The sequence below is a fragment of the Odocoileus virginianus genome, chromosome 34 (genome assembly GCF_023699985.2).
Source record: "Odocoileus virginianus isolate 20LAN1187 ecotype Illinois chromosome 34, Ovbor_1.2, whole genome shotgun sequence".
NCBI lineage: Eukaryota > Metazoa > Chordata > Mammalia > Artiodactyla > Cervidae > Odocoileus > Odocoileus virginianus.
The window spans coordinates 15,377,556-15,401,364 of record NC_069707.1 but is presented as its reverse complement, the minus strand read 5'-3'; the positions used below and the strand labels follow the sequence as shown (position 1 = coordinate 15,401,364).

The window sequence follows — 23,809 nt, the reverse complement described above, 5'->3', positions numbered from 1 at the left end:
CTGCTGATGTTCACTTCTCTCTCTTTATGGGAAAAGGGCTGCCTTTCTTATTCTGTTTTCTTCCCTCATATAGAATCTCATAGCTAAGATGTTATAGCTATTCTCTCTCTCTTTCTCTCTCTCTTTTCTTTTTGTCTCTCAATCTCTTCCTTCTCTAAGACATTTACAGGCTGTGTGGTTGACTGGGGTGATGTTACTGAATCCAAGCTCATACTACTCACCACACAACAGGCCAATAAATCAAGAGATAAGTTGTTGGGGCAAGGAAGAGCAACTTTATTCAGAGAGCTAGCATACTGAAAAGATGGTGGACTAGTGTTCCAAAGAACCATTTCACTGGAGTTAAAAATTGAGGCTTCTTTTATACTAAAAGGGGAGGGGTTGTGGTTGGTTGTTGCAAACTTCTTGGAGTCAGAATCCTCTGTTATCACAGCTGTTCACATAGGTCAGGTCACAATGTTCCTATAAGCCTCCAACAAGGCATGCTATTCTCTGTTCTGCAACTTTTTAACTCCATATGAATGGAAACATGTTATACCTTTAAAAGCTAGAGTCTTGAGATTGGGCAGTTCTGTATATTTCAGGCTATATGCAACATTCTTAACTTAAGAACATTGCAAAAGCAATAGAATACAAAGGTTAAAGTTAAAAAAATGGATCCAAATGGAGTCAGATTTGTTCTTCCCTATTACAGGGAGGCCAGCCTGCATAGTTATTTATCAGGCCTGACTTCCTTCCCCATCTCTCCCAGGGCAACCAAATCTTTGAATTACCCTCAGATCTCTCACCTCCAGCCCAATCCTCTGCACCCCATACAAAATCTGAGATGTATACTTGAAAATAGAGCTAAATCCCAATTTCAGATATTGCTAGGATTCTTTCTTTAAGAACCAATTAAACAGAACCCTTGAAAATCAGCCAGTCAGTTCATTCATCAATCAAAACAAGTAAACTGGGTTGGGGACCACTATAAAGATTCTCCCAGTCTTAACCACCCAGTTTCCATGGAGGCTCAAGCAGGACACCCATTACAGTGAATTTGTTCCAATCATCATCATTGCATGTGTACTTAAAGCATAATGAGCCCCTAGGTAATTTAGAACTAGCCATTCTTCCCATTATCTGTGGGTTATAGGAGGATAATTTTTGCAGTTATTCAGTGATATCAACTTTTATGTTACCTCTATTCCAGGAGTATTATTAGGACAGGTACTTGCCTGGAGTAAAGTGCAACCCCAAATTATATACCCTGTGGTAAAATGAGCTATTCTGTAATCTATGTTCTAACCTGGTTTCCAGAATGCAATTTTGCAGAAAGTGGAGATGATGTCAGTGAATAGGTAAAAAGCATGACCTTGACACTAGGCATTGGTCTACTGCCAGATAATATTGTTAAAAATTTTTGTGGGGAATCTTTCTGTTGATAGCAGATGAGTTAAGATGTCTTATCATAAGTTCTGCTGCATGAGAAATTATAGATAATTTAAAGCAATTTCCCTTTATAAAAGCCATATGTTGCTGGGTTTTGTATCAATTCATGGTTATCTGACTAAAATAGTGGAACTATATTTAAGAGCCTCAAGTTATATGAGAGCCTCAAGAAATACTGGGATTCCCTCATAGCTTGGTCTGTAAAGAACTTGCCTGCAATGCAGGAGACCCGGTTTTGATTCCTGGGTCGGGAAGTTCCCCTGGAGGAGGAAATGGCAACCCACTCCAGTAATTCTTGCCTGGAGAATCCCATGAACAGAGGAGCCTGGCAGGCTACAGTCTATGGGGTCGCAAGAGTCGGACACGACTTAGTGACTAAACCACCAAGAAATATTGTGTAGTTCAGAAATGGGTCATTGTGTTAACTCTTTGCCCCAAAGCATGGAATCTTAGATTTGAAGATTTGGAAAGTGTTTTTTATTTTGATTAATTTTATTGAAGTGTAGTTGATTCATAATGTTGTGTTAATTTCTGCAGTATAGCAAAACAATACACTGCTTTACAAATTCACTCATACAGACTTTGTTCTTTTTCATTTTGTTTCCATTATGATTTGTCACATGATATTAAATATAGTTCCTTATGCTATACAGTAGGACCTTGTTATTTATCCATTCTCTATACAATAGTTTGCCAAAGCGTTCTTGAAGGCTACAGGCTCCAGAGTTGTCACTTAACTAATCCAGGAGGAACCTGGAACCCAGAGAGGTAAGTAAGTTGCCCAAGGTAACCCAGTTTTCTAGGAAAAGCTTCAGTTCTACACATCCCAGCTCCAGGTCTGTGCCTTTTCCATGCGTCATGTTACAAGTGATGAATGATGGTTTGGATTGAACAAAGTTCCACTTTGGAGCTGGTCTTTCCACGGCTTCACTAGGATAGTAACCGAGTCTTATGAAAATCTAACTCCTCAATATTCTCAGAGAAGCTTCATTTTCTTTTAATTGGATATAGTTGCTTTACAATGTTGTGTTAGTTCCTGCTGTACAATGAAGTGGATCAGCCATATGTATACATATACCCCCTCCCTCTGGGACCTCCCTCCCCCCCCCCCACTTCCATCCCGCCCATCTAGGTCATCCCAGAGTACCTAACTGGGCTCCCTGTGCCCTACAGCAGGTTCCCACGAGCTATCTCTTTGGTAGTATCTGGTAGTGTATCTATGTCAATCCTAATCTCCCAATTCATCCCACTCTTTTCTTCCCCTTCTGCATTCACATGTCCATTCTCTACATCAGAGCAACTGATGGGGGTTACATTGGGGGTTACATTGTTTTGTCCTAATATCCAAAATCACTGTGGATGGTGACTGCAGCATGAAATTAAAAGATGGTTGCTCCTTGAAAGGAAAGCAATGGCAAATATAGTAAAGGTTTTTCCAGTAGTCATGTATAGATGTGAGAGTTGAACCATAAAGAAGCCTGAGTGCCGAAGAACTGATACTTCGGAACTGTGGTGCTAGAGAAGACTTGTGAGAATCCCTTGGACAGCAAGGATATCAAACAAATCCATCCTAAAGGAAAGCAACACTGAATATTTATTGGAAGGACTGATGCTGAAGCTGAAGCTGCAATACTTTGGCCACCTAATGCAAAGAGTCGATTCATTGAAAAAGACCCTATTGCGCGGAAAGTTTGAAGGCAATAGGAAAAGGAGGTGGCAGAGGATGAGATGGTGAGATAGCATCACCGACTCAATGGACATGAATTTGGCCAAACTCTGGGAGATAATGAAGGACAGGGAAGCCTGGCGTGCTGCACTGCAGGGGATCTCAAAGCGTCAGACACCACTTAGCGACTGAATAGAACAAAACAAAAGAGTGTGCAGATCCCTAAGCAGATGTCTTATGTTTGGAGCTACAGTGGTACCAGGAAATCATCCCTGGCTTTGCGTGTCCTGGAATAGGTGAACAAGTGGTCCTGGGCTGAACTCAAGGCTCACCTGTGCAGGGTCAGTCCCTAAATCCACTAGAAGTAGCACCGCAGTGGCGTGGGGGGCCCCTCCTCCAGGCTGTCCTTTTGTGACCACTTCTCCCCTTCGGGCTCCTTTGGTGTTCACTTTCATCTGATTATACCTAGATGAAAATGCCGGGCAGGGACGTTTAAGTTGTGATTTACTGTAACCACACCTTCTAAGGGGCCCTGTCCAGGCGGTTGCACAAGAACAGTCATGGTTACTACCCAAGTGCCTCTGCCCAGTGAGTGGAGGGGATAAAGGAGAAGCCCCGAAGAGGGAGGCTGATGTGTGCAGATTAGAAGGTGGGTCACCCAGGAGTAGAGAAGGAAATAGAAGATTCTTTAATAAGGGGGCAGAGTTTCAGTAAACATAGTTATTAACTGTGGTATGCAGTAGGATATTTGCAAACAAGATTGCCCAGAGAAAAATCTAGGTCGAGTGGTCACCGTGGGCGTAATGCTAGGTACACCAGCCATCTACGCTTAAGGGAAGTAAAATGACCTGGGCGATCTTGTCTGTTGGCTTGGCTTCCCCCAGCTTTCTTTCCTCTCAGCTTTCAAATGTCAGTTCACACACTCCTCTCATGGGAAACCTTCTCTGACCCCACCCCCAAACGAGGCCTGGTGCCCTTGGACCAAGCTATGTTTTCTTAGCCCTCCCCCCTGCCGTCTCTGCAGAATCCAATCTCAGGTAGAAGGAACACTGGTTCGTGTGATGGTTCAGTGTCTGTCCCCTCTCCCGGTCACACTCTGTGCCCTTGGAGGACAGAGTGCTGTCGCTACATCTGAAAACCTGGTAGAGAAGAACATTTCTTTTCCAAAAGGCTTTCTCTAAAAGTGGTGTCTTTGTAGGATTTTTTACAGTGGTAAGTGGCATGAGGATTTTTTGAGATCCTGAAAACCTTTTGGTGGAAGCTGCAGGAAAGGAAGATCTTGAGACACCTGAAGCAGGTGTTCCTGGGGGTTCCACACTGTCCCATGTGCCCCATGGCATGACGGGCAACTCTCCACCCCACCCCTTGAACCCTTGCCTCCAACAATCACCTGGGGCAGTTATTCAATAAATATTTGAATGAAGAGGCAAGTATGAATGGGAGACCTGATAGCATCTCAAATAATTAACAAACTTCAAGATGGAAGTGAGGTATGATCTGTCTTGTTCTCCTGCAGTGGTCCTTGAAGAACTGCTGCTCCATGTGAGAAAATACTTTAAAGATTATAGACAACTTTAATAAAGACTAGCTTGCCTAAAGTGTGATGGACTCTGTGAGCAGGGGTCAATGTCTAGTAACTAACAGTCTCCGAGCAGAGACTGGGCATACTTCGTGTAACTAACAGTCTCCGAGCAGAGACTGGGCATACTTCGTGAGCTGTTGTAAGTGATCATTCAAACACCAGATCAGGAGTTAGATTGAAAGTGAAAAGTGAAAGTCGCTCAGTCATGTCCAACTCTTTGTGACCCCATGGACTATACAGTCCATGGAATTCTCCAGGCCAGAATACTGGAGTGGGTAGCCTTTCCCTTCTCCAGGGGATCTGCCCAACCCAGGGATCAAACCCTGGTCTCCCACATTGCAGGCGGATTCTTTACCAGCTGAGCCACAAGGGAAGCCCAAGAATAGTGGAGTGGGTAGCCTATCCCTTCTCCAGCAGATCTTACCGACCCAGGAATTGAACCGGGGTCTCCTGCATTGCAGACAGATTCTTTACCAACTGAGCCATCCAAAACCTCAAAGAACCTTTCCAATATTGAAACACTGTTATCATGGGATTTTCGTCCAGCTAGCCCCCACTCATAAAGAAACTGCAGAAAGTTAGGGGTGGTTATGCATTTTCTTCACTGCTGTGTCTTTAGCGCTTATACAGGGCCTGACACATAGTAGCTGCTCAATAAATATCTGTTGAGTTAAATATATCAGTAGATATTAAATTCAAAATCTATTTCTAGCACAGGATAGATTCTAATTGTTTATTTCATTGACCTGAATCAAGCAGCCGGTAAATCAAAAAAGGGCTGAAAATTGGGCAGTAAACCCCCTAGGGAAAAGCTGTGGTCAAACATGCAAACTAAGCACATGAAATTGAACTGCTATCAGCTTTTCAAACCAGAGAGTCTGGGGTCAGGATGAAACTGGATCAGCGGGGGCCTGGCAGGAAACTGGATTCGCTCGGCTGGTTCAAATGAGAGGTTAATGAAGGGGCTGCTCCATGGACGGTGCTGTGACCATGGGAGCCAGCAAGGAATGCGTGGCGCCCAGAGATCGCAGCAAGGCAGGAAACCTGAACCACTGTCCTCAGGGATAACCCGCAGGGACTCCGACGGCTCAGGGAACAAGGAAGCGTTAGGAGAGCCCCATGAGAGCTGGAACCGTGGAGACCAGGGTGTCTTGGCTGCAGCCACTGCTAAACCCCAGATGCTTCATCAGCCAGGGAGTAGGCAGAAAAGCGTCTCTTTCCTTCTCCTCCTGCTCATAATACTGGTGTCTACTGTCAGCCAAACCCAACTGGAAGCCAGCCAGCAGGGAGCAGGGCGGGTGGAAAAAAATGGAAAAATGAAGGCGGGGGAGAGTCTGCCCACAGGGAATCACCTTCACATAAGTTTTCATTTTATTTTTCAATTTTACTTTAAATTAAATTTATTTAATTATTTAAATAAATACTTCTTTAAAGTAGAGTCTAGATCATAGTGGATAGTGAGGGAATCCCCCCCACCACCACTTCATCCCACCTCTTCTACAAGCAGCTCATAATGAATGTTCTGGCTTTTTCTCCTTTCTCTCTTTTTTTTTTTCTTTTTTCTTTCATCTAACACCGGTAAAGGACTCAAAAATTTTTATTCAGAATAAACCAAAGTAAATTTGGTGACACTTGTTTCTTGGCCTAATTAAGATTAACCCTGTAGCCTAACAGACAGGCCTATTTCCTTTCCTTTGTTCTGTTAACATAAACAAGTTACTTCACGTACCTCTGTGGGAACCAGGAATTAGGCAAGTGTTTAGACGCATAAAAACTCTCAGCAAGCTTGGCGCTCAGCTTGGATACCAAGTAATTAAATATAAGATGAAAGATGAGTCCAACGGCGCTCGCTCTCTAAGATTGAAAGGGAAATATGAGTGCAGGCAGCCTCAATCAGCTTGATGTTACTGTCAGTGTGAAGTTACTATCAGCTTTTCATATTTCTTGAAGGGCAGCTTGAAAATAGTGGGAGAGACCAGTTTAGGAAAATAGAGCAAATGTTATGGACACAGTTCTTGTCGCCTCTGAGCTGTTGCTTCATCACACTTGTCACGCTTGTCATTGTTTATCTGATGCATGTGCAGTCTTGCCAGACAGGAGCTTCTAGAAGGCAAAGCCACGTCCATTCACTGAGCCCAGCATGCAACCTGGCATTAACTAGGTACCTGGTTAGCGAGGCTGAGTCAGTGGTGGCTGCTCTTAGTTAATGCAGAGAGAAGGTGTGAAGGGAGATGGTCAGCCGGTCATTGCTGTGTGTGCCAAGTTCCGAAAGGCAAACGCCAGGACACACATCAACAGACGGGTGTTTTGAGACCATTGTAATACCATAACTAAGATGGCAGCCTCATTGCCTTCTTTGGTTTAAAAAAAAACCAAACAATCAAATAAACAAAAACCTTAGAGAGTAATAAGCCATCTCAACTCTGTTAACAGAGGGGAGTAAGTTCTGCCTTCCTGGAGTGAACTCTTTACTTGGCCTTTTACAAATCTCTGCCTGAATTAGGATTGTCCTTGTGAATTGGTTCAGGAGGCCAAATGAATAGAAGCTCTAACCCTTCAGTTCTGGAAATTAAATAGCCTCCCCCAGACGAATCCATTTGCTCTTGGATCATACACCTAGAGGTTCAGCTGTCAGCCACTGTGATGTTGAAGGTGGCCTCAAGATTAAAGAAGGAGACTGATGGTGGTGATTTTAAAGGGTGGCAGCTGCTGGGGCGCAGGTTCAGAATGAGCTCAGAGATGATTCATAGCCACCGTGTGTGTCTTGTCCATATCTCCTTGGCAAGCTTATGTCCTCACCGCTATTACTTTTGAGAACTATCGCTCTGAACCCACTATCTCAGAGTCTGCAGGATGGGGGTGCAACTGGAGATGTCCAGCTGAGCCCCGCCCATCACTCTATCCTCTTGGAGCTGTCGGAGGAAGGCTGGCCAAGGGGCTGTCTCTCTTCTCCGCCAGGATGTGAAATGGTTTTGCAGGCTCACATAAAGGTTATGAACCTCCATGGCTGTCACTCTGCAACTATAGTAGATTCTCGTTTTAATTATTATTTTGGAAAATACTGCTGCAGGATTTCAAAAGAGTCTCCAAGCCCCTTCTAGAAGTTCAAGTACATTTTTTGAAAGAGCATTTTCAAAAGTATAGATTGTGCTGAATGCCTTTGGTTATGAATGGATTAGATGTGCGTTATCTCCCAGAGAAAAATGTGTCTGGAAACAGTCTGCATTCTTAGGGGGATAATTAGTTCATTGTGCTTAGCACAGGGAGTCCTCCCTTGGTGTCCTTAAAGATGGGACTGATCTAGTATTGAAAGCAAAAGACTATTTGTAACATACTGCTAGCTTGGTATCTAAAAATTGTTCAGTTCAGAAATAACCAAGCCTTGATTTCATCATCTCTGGACAGTAAAGACCAAAATATCTTAATAAAAGAACAGAGTAAAAAACAGAGCTAATGATTATCACAGAGACAAAGAAGAGAGGCCATGGAGGAACTCCTGAAACAACCCGACTTTAGAGTCCCTGGGATGTGTGTCCTTCCAGGCTATCTCGGGTGGTTTTCATGGCTAACTGGTATATGATGGAGAAGTTGAACTGCGACTTGATAGGCAAGGTAAGGGTGAGCCATGACAAAGTGTTGTGAATTTGTTGTCTGTTTGCTAAAGTTCTTACCATTATGCCTCAGTACAGACATTTTTGTGCAACAGAGGATGAGGAATTATATTTTCAGTTGGATAATTTGAGTACTGGTAACTATAGTTTAGGCTTCTCAGGTGGAGCTAAGAATCTGCCTGCCAATGCAGGAGATGCAGGTTCGATCCCTGGGTCAGGAAGATTCCCTGGAGGAGGAAATGGCAAACCACTCCAGTATTCTTGCCTGGAAAATTCCATGGACAGAGGAGCCTGGTGGGCTACAGTCCATGGGGTGGCAAAGAGTCAGATGCGCTGAGCACACATCTGTATCTCTGTCTAACTATTGGTTATTTATAGTTTGGTTTCTCAATAATACTCCATGATTAACAAAAAATACTCCTTTCATTTAATATCCCCTTGACTTGAGGGCTTTCCTCTGCCTTAAACCTATGTCTTTTGCTGACGGTAAACACTTCTCAAATTTGTGAAGACAAAGTTGCTTATCATTAAAGTTATTTCACTTTGAAAGTAGTCCTTGAAAAAGAAAAAAATAGATGAGCTCTTTTGTTTAACAGTTTGGTTTATATCACAATAGCAAGGCAGTTTATAGCTAGTGAGATTTTCTGGGTGGAGAGTAGCTTGAAATAGTGTATATAGATTTTTAGTAAACAAAGCCTGCAAGGCAGAAGGATGTTAGTACATGATATCTCACTTTCATGGGGGAGGTCATCATCCTAAGGAACATCAGTGGACGCGTGATGCCTCTTGGCATGCACATTTATTCTACGTCATGAGCCTAGAAAATGTAATTTCATGCCTTTTTCTTTCAAAAAAAAAGTTCTAATAGACTAAAAATGTATATTTATTTGGAGTAGGAAATGGCAACCCACTCCAGTATTCTTGCCTGGAAAATTCCATGGACAGAGGAGCCTGAGGAGCCCAACAGGCTTCGTCCATGTGGTCGCCGAGCTGGATACGACTGAGCACAAACGCACAAATATATATTAAGGCTGTTTTGTCAGTGGCTTGTTCATTAGTAAATGGTTGGCTTTACCATTTGTCTGGGGAAATGTCACAGTGGCGATATCTTAAATCACAAAATAAACAGATCCCCTGGCATCCAGCTTTTAAACTGTTATGCTTGATATATAAAATATTAGTTGTGATTTGAAATACTCCCCTATAACTTCTAGCACCTGTATCTGAAAATGTAAGATGATTGTTTAAACCTGCCTTACCCAGTTTGGATGATATGAGGCAAAATCTTTCCTTGAGTCTGAAAAATGTCTGCACGTCTCTGTCCTTCCTACTTTTTCCAGGCCGCTCTTTCATCCTTCATTGCCCAGCTTCTTGGAGCTATTGCCTGGCTGCAAAGTCAGCAAAGTCTGTCCACTAGGTCACACCCTGTCAAGTCCCCAGAGCTGCGTGTTATTTGCGCTTCCTCCCCGCAGTCTCCCATCTCTGCCTGCCAACCCCCTTCCCGCCTCCTTCCTAAACGACCTACATGGATCCCAGAAGGAGGTTCAGGCTTATGACACCACTGTGGTAATGACTCTGTAACCCTTCCCAGGGAACATCAGAGTTTTAACAGACAACTTTTACCTTAAACCAAAAAGAATTTTTTTGGGAAAAAAATTTCTTTTAATATGGATGCTTTTTAAAGTTTTTAATGTATTTGTTACAATATTGTTTCCATTTTATGTTTTGGTTTTTTATTTGCAAGGTACTAGGATCTTGTCTCCCTGACCGGGGATTGAACCCGGTGAAGGTGAAGTCTTAACCACTGGATCTCCAGAGAGGTCCCAACCAAAAAGAACTGGTTTCTCTTAGTGGACTGGCAGACTGATTCTGGGGAAGCATGTTTTTAAATAATGGGGCTTTCTGGTCTTCCTCCAGTTAGGCCACAGGACAGGCCTGCACTTGGCTTGCTGGCTGGTGTGTGTCCTGCTGGCTGCAGGCATGTCCTGTGGGAGCTGCTCTTCTACCCCTGGATCTCCACTCCTGGCACGGACACTGTGAATGGCTCCTGAGCTGCCTGTAACCAGAGTTGCAAGGGAATTAATAAGAGCTGCATCCCAGTGAGAGTGTTTTTTCCACCTTGTTGTTGTTCAGTCACTGAATTGTGTCCAACTCTTTGCAATCCCGTGGACTGCAGCACACAGGCTTGCCTGTCCTTCACCATCTTCCGGAATTTGCTCAAACTCATGTCCATTGAGTTGGTGATGCCATCCAATCATCTCATCCTCTGTCGCCCCCTTCTCATCCTGCCCTCAATCTTTCCCAGCATCGGGGTCTTTTCCAATGAGTTGGCTCTTTGCATCAGATGGCCAAAGTATTAGAACTTTAGTTTCAGTGCCAGTCCTTCCAATGAATATTCAGGTTGATTTCCTTTAGGATTGACTGGTTTTTATCTTCTTGCTGTCCAAAGGATTCTCAAGAGTCTTCTCCAGCACCAAAGCTCTAGTATACTAGGATACTAGTATTTGCACCTTTTACTTGTCTTGGGATACATTTTGTTGCATGGACAAAAGTCTAGTGGCGAGACAATAGGGCAAGGACTTCCCTGGTAGTCCAGTGGTTAAGAATCCAAGTTCCAGTGTAAGGGAGTAGGATTTGATCCCTCGTCAGGAAACTAAGATCCCACATGCTATATGGCGTGGCCAAAAAGAAGAAACCAAGAGCCACTGCTATACCATCCCATCGCAGAATGTAGATCTCTGGGTCTTCTGCATGAATATCAGATCTACAGCATAGGAAACTTCCCCGCTCTCTAAGCTAATAAGCCAGGGTAGGACAGAGATGATTAGAAAATAAACATAAGACCACATGACTCTCTAAGTGTAATAAACAGTCATTTAACGGATGGAAAGAGCAGTGAACTAGAGTGGTTATGGAAAGTTAGATGAGGCTCATAAGATTTCAGCTAACTCTCAATTAGGCAGAAAAAGAGGACTTGGACACAGGTAGGGTGGACGTCATTTTGGAGGGCAACAGAGGTCACCCTGGAGGACAGACAGAGGGTAAGAGAATCCGAACAGCCCAAGGAGGGCCCTTCCTCTCAAACTGCTCTTTTAGCATCAGTGCCGAAGTGATTTCCATCAAACTGGTAAATTTGGGGGGGGGGGGGGGGGGCGGATTATTCCAAGTTGTCTTCTGAACTGACTGATCAGTTTCCATCAGAATGGCCCACTGAAGTAAACCTGTATATGTTCAGCTTTATTTGAGAGGAAGCGGGCATTAAAACAAATTATCCTATTATGTTGTTAGTTTAAAATCACTTAATAGGTATGCTAGAAATAGCTATATTAAAGATGATCAGCTAATGTTATTTTTCATAACCACAAATGAATGCTTTAAATGGAACTTCTATTTAAAGGATTTTGATGCTCTGAAGTAGTTTAGTTTTAGGTATCTATACATGGGTATAATCCAAACCTTGAGTTTTATCTCCACGGTGCAGTGGTATCAGTTTTCAAGAACATTTTTGTACTTCTGAAGACCTTCATCTAAAGAACTCAATATCTTTCTCAAATATGAACCTTTTGAATCTTGGTATAAAAATAGATCTAGCATTTGGAGAAAGACAGCTAGCCTTAGGGAAATGGAAACCCAAAATAATTAGAAGCTCTTTCCTACTGAAGTGTGCAAGTTAGATCATTGTGTCTCTTCACTACTTAGTAGTTATGAATATAAAATCACAGAACTAAACTGTTTGTCTAAGAAATGCCTGTAAGTTTACATTTTAGCTATTTGTTTTCAGATAGATTTTTCAGTACTGTTTTTAAAATACTCAAATGTATTCTTATGTAACCTTGCTTACTTGACACTGTATTCATTGTCTCATTAAGGGAAACTGAGGATTCAAACCTCTGTCAACGGTGTGTTATTCTCTGCCCCACCCCCATCCCGAAACTTCACTTTAAAACTTAGAGGAGACATGTGTCCACTTCCTTTGAAACAGATTTAAAAGCCGGGAGGTGCACTTGAAACTAACAGGGCTCCGAGATCTTGCTGCTTTTGCGGAGTTTAATGAGAACGGTGGCTGGATCCAGGAAGGGAGAGCCTGAGCAGCTGTAGGCGAGTGTGGGTTGTATTTGATGTTCACAAAAGAATGTCAGTGGCAGGGTGTTGCTCAGCGAAGTGTGCATTTTCAAGTTACCCACAGTGGTGTCTATTGTCCTGTTTCTCAATTGAATGATGTCATGTTTCATTTAAGGTTCTTAGTGATGCTGAAGTCTGTGGTCTGCACACCAGGGGGAAAAAGGCAGGGAGAAAGTTGCCAATCAGGTTTTTGTAAAGCCTTTGTGTGTTGGGTTTTGAGAGATAAAAGCTGACTCATGCAATATTTCTGCGGAAGGAGCTGCACAGACTAGTAAAGACTTCTGGTTTTACCTGACTGAGCTCCCAGTGAGGTCAGTGCATCAGCTGAAGGCAGACGATGTGGCTTCGCCTGGGCACAGCCCAGGTAGGTGCAACCATGGATGTGTCTGGGGAACCGATGCTCGACACCCTCGGTCCTTCCTGCTGGAGCAGCCGAGCCCAACCGCCTCGGTGAGAAACTGTCGCGGGGATTTTCTCCACCACACTGCGCAGGGCCAGCCACTCGCTTGAATATATTACAAGTGTTCTGTTATTATTGCTATGGACTGAAAAGTGTTCTCCAATAATAGAATTAATCTAGAAGGTGATTTTTTTTTTCCTCCCTCTGAACTGCAGTCTGCCTTCAAAGGTTTTTGTCTTGTTTTGGTTTGAATTTGATCTCCCCTTAAAGTTAGGTTGAAGTAATCTAGAGAGCTTGATGTTGGTGACTCTGGGGAGAAAAATAAAACCTAAGTGTTCGTGCAGTGATTGCTGAGTATTTTCATGTGCTTTCTTTATGAGGTTCACGCAGGTTAAGCTGGGGAACAAAATAAATGTTTGCAAACTTTATACTTAGCAACTGTAGTGATGGAATCTAGTCTGAGTCTAGTGGTCACCAAAGTTGACGGAGTAAATGCAGTTTCCACGTTGAGTGCTTATTGGTAAGAAATTCTTTTGTTAGGAGGAATAATTGGAAAGAAAAAGGCATGGGTTGTAGTCAGTGCTGTTGCACAGTGGAGTCTGACTTTTATTTTGTTTTTTATTTTAATTTAGTGATACTAATATATTTGAGAGAAGATGTATATATTTGGCATTCCTTTTCATTAATCATATGAACATAGAAATTAATTCTTTTCATTGAAAATATTTAAATATTTGTTACACACTGATGTTGTGATTTTTAGTTTCTTTAAATAACTTTTGCAGATTATAAAAGTGGTACACATTGAGGAGTGGTATTGAGAGGTAAATATCAAAGGAAAAACCATCCGTTCTCCTACTTTGTAAAACCAAGGTCAATATCGTATTCTGCATCTTTTGAATCATTTTTCTAATGTGGATAATAAATAAGTGGCATTTTTAATTCAAATTTAGAATCACATTGTACCTATGTTTTATAAACCACCCATTTTACTCAGCTATCTATTATGACCATTTTCTGCCCTTAAGGATTTGAAAGGGCATGACATTCAATAGTTTAATATTGTACTTTCTAGATGGATTTATTCACTCAGATCTCTATTGTTAGACGCTTTGAATTCTCTTCCTCCTCTTTTTTCCTCTGAGAAAATGTTTAGTGTACTTTATGGATGGTTTATTTTCTCAGAGTGCTATTGTTAGTTACTTGGGTTTCTCCTTCTCCTTCCTCCTCCTTTTTCTTTAAGAAATGTTATTTAACCTAATCCTGCCTCTCAAGTGAGCAGAGATGTTGTGGGAACTGAGCATGCTCAGTGCAGAGGGAGCCTGTGTATATAGCTATCATTGTTGCATTACTGCCTTGAGACGGATATTTCCACAAAAACAAAAAAAGAAGCCAGAGCATAGATTGTGATTTAGTCTAAGTGAAAACATAGAAGTTTTTTTAGCCTTTAGCAAAGTCAGTGATATATGTTTCATCATTGAAGACCTGGCATTAATAGAATGTAGAAGGAAATTGCTATTCTGTGGTTACTGCTTGTCCTGTGATTCCAGCTAGGAATGGGCCATGCAGATGTGGCATCCATGTGACTTGGTGTTTATTTCAGGGTTGGGACTGTATCCCTGCAGTTGGATGGGACCTGGGGAAGTCAGCTAGTCCAGCTGCCCCACTTACAAGTGAGGAAACCAGAGACTCAAAGGCTGCAATGCAGTGACTTCTCTGTTGGTCCAGTGGTTATGATTCCATGCTTCCACTGCAGGGGTGCAGGTTCAATCCCTGGTCAGGGAACTAAGATTCCAAATGCCAAGCAGTACAGCCAAAAAAAAAAAAAATTGCAATACAAACCTCCATGGTACAAAGCCAGGGCACAAATGCAAATCCTCTATAGGAGGGACACCTAGAACTTGATTTCTGGCTGGTCCACTCTCTTTCTGTACACACAGTTGGGCGTATATTCATTCATTCCTCCACACAAACACACACACACACACACACACACACACACACACACACACTATTGGCACATTGGTATTGTGCACTTTAAACAAGTAGCTTATGTTTAGTGCATCGTTTCCTGGTCTCTATACTCTTTTTCTGCCCTATTCTGTGAATCTATGCTGTGTGTGCTGTACTTAGCAGCTCAATCGTTTGACTCTTTGCAACCCCATGACTGTAGCCTGCCAGGCTCCTCTGTCCATGGGGATTCTCCAGGCAAGAATACTGGAGTGGGCTGCCATGCCCTCCTCTAGGGTATCGTTCCAAGCCAGGGATCAAACCCAGGTCTCCCGCATTGCAGACAGATTCTTTACCATCTGAGCCACTAGTGAACCTATAGCCAAACATCAGAAATAATGGGCCAGAAATCAGAAACCATAGTCTCTGATTCACAGTTCAACTTTGAGCATGATGTAACCTATCTTTTTTTCCCATCCATAAAATGTTCCAAAAGTAATGACACATGTGAATGAACTGTGAGGCTTTGTGTGTGGGGTTGAGGGGAGGGAAGTGTGTGTTTTGTCTTTTAAGGATAATTTTCATAGAGAGTTAAAGACCTGGCATATATGGTAAGGCTGATCTGTTATAATAGAGGCTGTTCGGGTTATCACTTGCTGCATTACAAATCACTCCAGGGCCTAGTGGTTTGGAACAACAACAATCATTTCTAATCTTTCAAGGTTTCTGTGTGTCAGGAGTTCAGGAGAGGCTCTGCCAGGTGGTTCTGGCTCAGGGTCTCATGATGTTGCAGTCAGACAGGATAGGCTGGGGTCATCTGTAAGGCTGTTCGTTCATACCGTCTGGTGCCTGGGCCTGAAACACCCAGTCTGTAGGGGCCAGATCAGCCAGGATCCCTTCAGCTTCTCTCTGCATATCCATGTGGTCTCTCGCCATGATTTCTCCAGCACATCAGCTTCAGGATAGCCAGACTTTTTTATATGGTGGCTCAGGGCACGTTTAGACGCACTTACTGCAAGGCCCTTCTGTCTTCATGCTCTGCCATATTCTAGGGCTTTGGGGTCATGTTAATGGCTTGGGCAAGGTCCCCTGCAACATCTGGGTCCCAGTGGGAAGGGGAAGGATGTGGAGGAATGATGTCTGATGCTGGAGAAGTGGACCACCAGAGGGGCACGTATCTTTTCCATTGATGAGAACTTGACCATGTGGCCACGTCTAATGGCAGGGAGGCTAGAAAGTGTGCTCAGCAGAAACTCTCTTCACTAAGGAAGAAGGGGAGTGGGTTTTGGTGGACCACCCCCGGTCCTCCTGAAAGTGACAACAACACCTAGTGTAGCTTTAGCCCTGCTCCATCATCACCTTCACCCTTCACATCCCACACTAATTGATCTTCCAAAGCAGATAATAAAAATGAAAAAAAAAAAAGCCTTGAGGTCCTCTAGGTCCTCTTTTTCTTTAACTTTATATTTTCTATTGGGGTAAGCAAAATGGTTGTCTAAGGAGGCCTTACAAACAGCTGAGAAAAGAAGAGAAGTGAAAGGCCAAGGAGAAAAGGAAAGATACACCCATTTGAATGCAGAGTTCCAAAGACTAGCAAGAAGAGATAAGAAGACCTTCCTCAGTGACCAGTGCAAAGAAATAGAGGAAAACAACAGAATGGGGAAAACTAGTGATCTCTTCAAGAAAATTAGAGATACCAAGGGAACATTTCATGCAAAGATGGGCACAAGAAAGGACAAAAATGGTATGGACCTAACAGAAGCAGAAGACATTAAGAAGAGGTGGCGAGAATACACAAAAGAACTAAACAAAAAAGATCTTCATGACCCAGATAACCATGATGGTGTGATCACTCACCTAGAGCCAGACATCCTGGAATGCAAAGTCAAGTGGGCCTTAGGAAGCATCACTACGAACAAAGCTAATGGAGGTGATGGAATTCCAGTTGAGCTATTTTAAATCCTAAAAGATGATGCTGTGAAAGTGCTGCACTCAATATGCCAGCAAATTTGGAAAACTCAGCAGTGGCTACAGGACTGGAAAAGGTCAGTTTTCATTCCAATGCCAAAGAAAGGCAATGCCAAAGAATGCTAAAACTACTGCACAATTGCACTCATTCACGCACTAGCAAAGTAATGCTCAAAATTCTCCAAGCCAGGCTTCAACAGTACGTGAACCATGAACTTCTAGGTGTTCAAGCTGGATTTACCCCATCAAGGAACCAGAGATCAAATTGCCAACATCCACTGGATCATTGAAAAAGCAAGAGAGTTCCAGAAAGACATCTGTTGCTGCTTTAGACTATGCCAAAGCCTTTGCCTGTGTGTATCATAACAAACTGTGGAAAATTCTTAAAGAGATGGGAATACCAGACCACTTGACCTGCCTCCTGAGAAATCTGTATGCAGATCAAGAAGCAACAGTTAGAACTGGACATGAAACAACAGACTGTTTCCAAATCAGGAAAGGAGTATGTCAAGGCTGTATATTGTCACCCTGCTTATTTAACTTACATTCAGAGTACATCATGCAAAATACCAGGCTGGATGAAGCACAACCTGGAATCAAGATTGCTGGGAGAAATATCAATAACCTCAGAGACACAGATGACACCACCCTTATGGCAGAAAATGAAGAACTAAAGAATCTCTTGATGAAAGTGAAAGAGGAAAGTGAAAAAGTTGGCTTAAAACTCAACATTCAGAAAACTAAGATCATGGCATCTGGTCGCATTACTTCATGGCAAATAGATGGGGAAACAATGGAAACAGTGAGAGTCCTTATTTTGGGGGGCTCCAAACTGCAGATGGTGACTTCTGCCATGAAATTAAAAGATGCTTGCTCCTTGGAAGAAAAGTTATGACCAACTAAAAAGCAGCATATTAAAAAGCAGAGACATTACTTTGACAACAAAGGTCCATCTAGTCAAAGCTATGGTTTTTCCAGTAGTCATGTATGGATGTGAGAGTGGGACTATAAAGAAAGCTGAGTGCCAAAAAATTGATGCTTTTGAACGATGATGTTGGAGAAGACTCTTGAGAGTCCCTTGGATTGCAAGGAGATCCAACCCCAGTCCATCCTAAAGGAAATCAGTCTAGAATATTCATTGGAAGGACTAATGCTGAACCTGAAGCTCCCATCCTTTGGCCACCTAATGTGAAGAACCGACTCATTAGAAATGACCCTGATGCTGGGAAAGATTGAAGGCAGGAGGAGAAGGGGACGGCAGAGGATGAGATGATTGGATGTCATCACTGGCTCAATGGACATGAGTTTGAGCAAGTTCCGGGAGTTGGTGATGGACAGGGAGGCCTGGTGTGCTGCAGTCCACGGGGTCGCAATGAGTCGGACACAGCTAAGCAACTGAACTGAGCTGAACTGATAGCCAATTAACAAAGTTGTGATAGTTTCACGTGGACAACAAAGGGACTCAGCCTTACATATACATGTATCCATTCTTCCTCAAACTCCCCTCCCATCCAGGCTGCCACATGACATTGAACAGAGTTCCCTGTGCTATATGCAGGGCCTTGTTGGTTATCCATTTTAAATATAGCAGTGTGTACCTGTTCAGTCAAAGCTCCCTAACTATCCCTTCCCCTCATTCTCCCTTAGATCCTCCTTTAACCAAACTGGCATACCTGTGCCCTCAAATGTAGAAATTCTTGAGTCACCACTTAGCAAAGGCAATTTAGTCAATGCATTAGCTGCATTAATTAAGAATATCTATGACAACTCAATCCTTAGCTAACTGCAGGAGCCATTGTACTTCTCAGTTTTCGTTGACTAACATAGGAATCAATTAGTAAATGGTCTGAATATTTAGTACCAGACTTTACAGCTCAAAGAATTTTTTGATCCTCTTTCAACCCCTCACCTCTTGTTTGAACAGGAACATTTTTGCAAAGCACCCCTTCCTATCCTTGACTTTCTTATCCAAACTTTGCTTTACTGACTCTTCAGCAGTAATAAGATCTTTTTTAATTATTTATTTTGGAAAACTTTTAAACTCAAAGAAAATTTGCTAAGCTAGTTTGGAGTTTCTATACTCCCTTCATCGCTTCCCCCTGTCCTCACATCTTGCACTACCAGCGTACATTGGTCAAAACTGAGAAATTAACATGGTAAGAAGATTTTTTTTTTTTTTACTTCTTTATTACCAGGCAGATACAAATAAGAATGGAAACCATGTTCCCTGGATTGAACACTCCAAGCAGCAAAGAACAGGCTTAATTGTAATCCTGGATCTGCTATTATTAATAATACAGAATCACATTATTATTTTAGAAAACCAAGAGGTGGAAATTCACATTGAGATCCAGTGGCTTTTATCTATTGAGCCCTCCACTATTATCTCAGAGATGGGTAGAGAAGGATTCCTCAAATACTTGGTGCTATCTTTGAAACATATAAATGAGTACTTTTTATAACTTTGACTCTTAAAAGTTTGTGTGTTTTTTGAATCATGAAATCAGTTTACAACTTTAGACTCTACTGAAGACTCGCTGTGTATTAAATGAATTTTTCTGGTTGATAGAATAACTTCTTGCTTTTACCTTATTCCCTCTGTTTCCTCCTCTTCACAGACAGTTTAATAAGGAAGATAATTTTATTCACTGATCCTGAGCACTACACATTCTCTTGACGTCCATGACTGTCCTGCCAAGGAACTTCAATTAAGTATTTAAAGTCTAGAATAGCCATGAGCAGAATTTGAAAACCCTGATCATCCCTCCTCCCTTGCCTTGTAAAGCTCCCCTGGGGGGTGGTGACAGGGAGTGGTCAGTTATGACCCCATGGGTTCCCCATTTAGCATGTCAACATGGTCAGAGAAGCCTGGACTTTTCCTGCCAATGAAAGTTCTGCTTCCCCCTTAAATCAGCCTCAGAGGCAAGTCAGAGCCAAGAAGTGCTACTTTTGATTCTGGCAGTGACATTCCAAAGGAGGGCAATTAAAATAATGGAGGTTTGAAGAGCAAACAAAGAAAGCCAAGGAATTTGAGCTCTTTCTCCTAGAAAAAAAATTAGAGACTTGCCATGAAGCAAAATGTGTGAAAAGTATCTGTGTGGGAGCTGGACAGCCATATTGTTCATTTTATTGAGGATGGCACAAGAAGGAATATTTTTATGTTGATGGCCTTTAAGTCTAAAAGCTGGTTGTAACAACAGTACTGCTGGTTGTAAGAATCAACCCCCATCCCCACCCCTGCACCATGTGCTACCACCACCGCCATCTCTAGGTTTACCAAGGGTCCAATGAACCAAGACCCTCGAGCTGGGAAAATCAGCTTATTTAGGGTTTTCATGGTCAAAAAAGCCACTGACATGGGCCATTAGCAACAACTGGCAAGTTCTCCTAAGTTGCTATATTATTAGCCCTGTGTTTGAGATTTGGTAAGAGAAGAAGGTTTTGAGAAGGAAAGCAAAGCAAAGCAATAAATTACCCAAGTGTTAACATAGGTGCTAACATCTTTCATGCAAAGCAGAGGATTAAGCTTTCTTGCTCTTCAGTTTTCTCCCTGGGTGTTTCAGTTTATCTTGGGAAACCAGCCATCCCAATATCCAGTACACAGCACTTGTCTCAAAATGCTGTTGTTGCTAATTCATAACAATATTGTGTATTAATGAACAGAGTGAAAAAAGATAAACTTCAAATTGTACATACCTTTTCATTCACTATTATTGGGACAAAGATTGATAAGGAAGTTAAGTTTAAGTATCAAATATGTATAACATTTAAAATAGTGTTAGTTGCTCAGTCATGTCCCACTCTTTGCAACCCCATGGACTATAGCCCATCAGGCTCCTCTGTCCATGGAATTTTCCAGGCAGGAATACTGGAGTGGGTTGCCATTCCTTTCTCCAGGGGATCTTCCCTTCCCAGGGATGGAACCCCGGTCTCCTGCATTGCAGACAGATTCTTTACCATCTGAGCCACTAGGGAAACCAATGAGTATTAAATATATAAATATTTAAGAATAATATAATTATCTAGAAGATTTCTTGGGGAAGGAAATGGCAGCCCACTCCAGTATCATTGTCTAGATAATCCCATGGACAGAGGAGCGTAGCAGGCTACAATCCAGGGGATCGAAAGAGTCAGACACGACCGAGCACACACACTAGAAGATTTCTAGATCAACATTATCCAGCTGATATAGAGTGCAAGACATGTATATATTTTTTAATTTTCCAGTAACCACATTCTCAAAAGTAAGATGGAGTCAGTGAAAAAAGTTTTAAGATCTTTTAACTCACTCTTCCAAAATATGATTCCAACATGTAATTAATATAAAATTATTAATGAAGTATTTTATACTTTTTGTTTCATTCTACATCTTTGAAAATATGTTAGTCACTCAGTTGTATCTAACTCTTTGTGACCCCATAGAATGTAGCCTGCCAGGCTCTTCTGTCCATGGAATTCTCCAGGCGATCTTCCCGACCCAGGGATCGACCCTGGGTCTCCTACATTGCAGGAAGATTCTTTACCGTCTGAAAGTGAGCATATATTTCACACTTGCTGCTGCTGCTGCTAAGGGCTTCAGTCGTGTCCAACTCTGTGCGACCCCATAGACAGCAGCCCACCAGGCTCCCCCGTCCCTGGGATTCTCCAGGCAAGAACACTGGAGTGGGTTGCCACTTACACTTGGGCACATCTCAATTTGGATGAGCTGCATTTTAAGTGCTCAATAGTCACATGTGACTGGCTACTGGCTACTATGTTGAACAATGTAGCTCTGGAGATAAATATTAATAATTGATTAATTGTATTAGGAAGAATAAGCCAGACAGGGTGGAAATCTGAAATTATTTTGAAGGAGGTGAGAACAAGACTAGACAATTTTTATGAAGAACATTTCCTTATGTGAGAAAACTATAATTATCTTCTAAGCAATGAATCAACAGAAAAATTGTTATCCACCTGCAGTCTCCTATTACATGCCATTAAATGACCTAGCTTTAAAGGTTTCACTTCTGTCATCGGTAATTTTGGAAGGTATTTAATTTGGGGCAGTAAGTTTGGCTAAATACTAGCACTCCAAATACCTCATATATTCTGTTTTATAAAATGTCTGGTTGGCAGTCTGAATAGGCTGATTGGCCTAGAGCACGTGGCCTGGTATTGAAACATATGAAGTCTTCCTTGTTAGGGTCCAGTTCATGTTGCCATGTAAGATTCATCCATGAAGTGAATCCTGTTGACTTGAGTTTCAAATCCCACTTTCTCCTGTCTTTGAAAGTATAAAAGACACTAGCAGCCCTAGTAGCCCACAGTGGATTCCTCTAAAACATCTGGCAATTTCTTGTTCCTCTTTAATCCCTCAGTCCCAATATTGGTTGGCTAACTTGCAGTGAAATAAGTAAAAAAAAAAAAAAAAAAAGCAAAACAAAATATAAGTCTCTGTGTTATGTTCATTTTTCACCATCCTGATAATGAGTATTTCCCAAGAGTTATGTCACTATCAAATATGGTTTTCTCAAATGAGACTATGACTTAGGACCAAACAGAAGTTGGGTGGGTGGATACTACTCTGTCTGAAAATCAGAGCATCTGGAAAGGGAGGATGAGATGGCTGGAAGGCATCACTGATACAATGAACATGAACTTGGGCAAACTCCAGGAGATGGTGAGGGGCAGGGAGGCCTGGTGTGCTGCAGACCATGGGGTTGCAAAGAGTTGGACACGACTGGGCGACTGAACAACAACAGCGTAGTCACATTGGCATTTTGGGACCGTAAAGAATCCTCATATACTTCCCAAATCAGCACCCATTCCAGAAAGAAACATCAACCTTATGGTTATGGTTGTGATAGATGCCAATGTGTGTCTGCTCCTAATCTTAACTACCCAGGACTTCCTTTGAAAAATATACATATATATTTGTTTGTTTGTTATGGCTGTGCTGGGTCTTTGTTGCTGTGCGCGGGATTTTCACTAGTTGCAGAGAACTGGGACTACTCTCTAGTCGCCACAGTTGGGTTCTCATTGCAATGACTTCCCTTGAGCACAGGCTCTAGGGTGTGCAGGCTTCAGTAGCTGTGGCTCATGGGCTTACTGCCCAGCGGCATGTTGGATCTTCCCAGACCAGGGATCAAACTTGCGTCCCCTGCATTGGCAGGTGGATTCTGAAGCACTGACCCACCAGGAAAGCCCTGCCCAAGCCTTTCTTAACACCAGTCCCAAACACGAGTAGGCATCCTTTGCTGCAAACACACCTAAATGCCTGGCTGTTTCTTGGATTTTCCAACATTTAAGTTGGACCAGGATTTTTAACACAAGTACATTTTAACTACTATAACCAATCCAAGTTTTATAGGCCATAAAGTTGTTACAGAGAAAGCAGAATATCGCAAAAACTTAAAAAAAAATTGTGGAAATATACCATGTGGTAGTGGTTATACTGGTAATTTACTTACTTCCTGCATGTTTCTTACCATTCCTTCTTGTTGATCCACATTAGTTCCTTTATTTTATATTCATAGTTTTACTATTTGCAATACACTCTTAATGCTAATATTTGCCATGAATATAAACCACCAAGAAAAGTCTGAATGTTAAAAGATATAGACTTGATGGGTTCTTTTTATATTCTAGAAATATTGGTATCAGCTGTTTGATAATCTTTATTATTGAGTCAAATCAAATTCACGTTCCTTTTGAAAAGACAGTCATTGATCTATATTCTTGTTATTGTATTTGTCTTATTACAACCTTCCATCTCTATTTTTCTAACAAGATCTATAAACATGGATTTGGGTGGATTTTGAAATGAAGCAAATTTCTTTATTAGTCACACTATTGCAAGGCATTTTGCTTGTATAAACTTGGGATCACATTACTAGGGTGATAAAGTGTGGATCCTGCCTTACAAATGAGGAAGATTGGAACTTTGTCTTTTATCAGAATAGCTTCTGAAAGTTTAAATTCCATGCCAGGCCTGTTTTGAAACCAAGATTTAAGTGCTACAGATTTTAAGTGACCTCTGACTTTGTAAATTTTCTCTTCTTATACCCGTTTCTAAATATTAGCAGCCCTATTTCTTT

At 42.0% G+C, this 23,809-nt stretch overlaps 1 protein-coding gene across 2 annotated transcripts in view; it reads left to right on the top strand.

Moving 5' to 3' along the window:
- PLEKHG1 (pleckstrin homology and RhoGEF domain containing G1) overlaps window positions 1–23,809 on the top strand; it is a 239,557-nt gene that overhangs the window by 115,527 nt on the left and 100,221 nt on the right. Inside the window, exon 1 of one of the 2 annotated variants that reach the window (XM_020895883.2) lies at window positions 12,503–12,862. The exons of the other annotated variant lie outside the window; for it this stretch is intronic. Coding sequence (XP_020751542.2) covers window positions 12,793–12,862 — 70 coding nt within the window. The 5' untranslated portion in view covers window positions 12,503–12,792. Of the gene's footprint in view, window positions 1–12,502; window positions 12,863–23,809 lie in introns of those variants that run through there. 2 annotated transcript variants of the gene reach the window in all.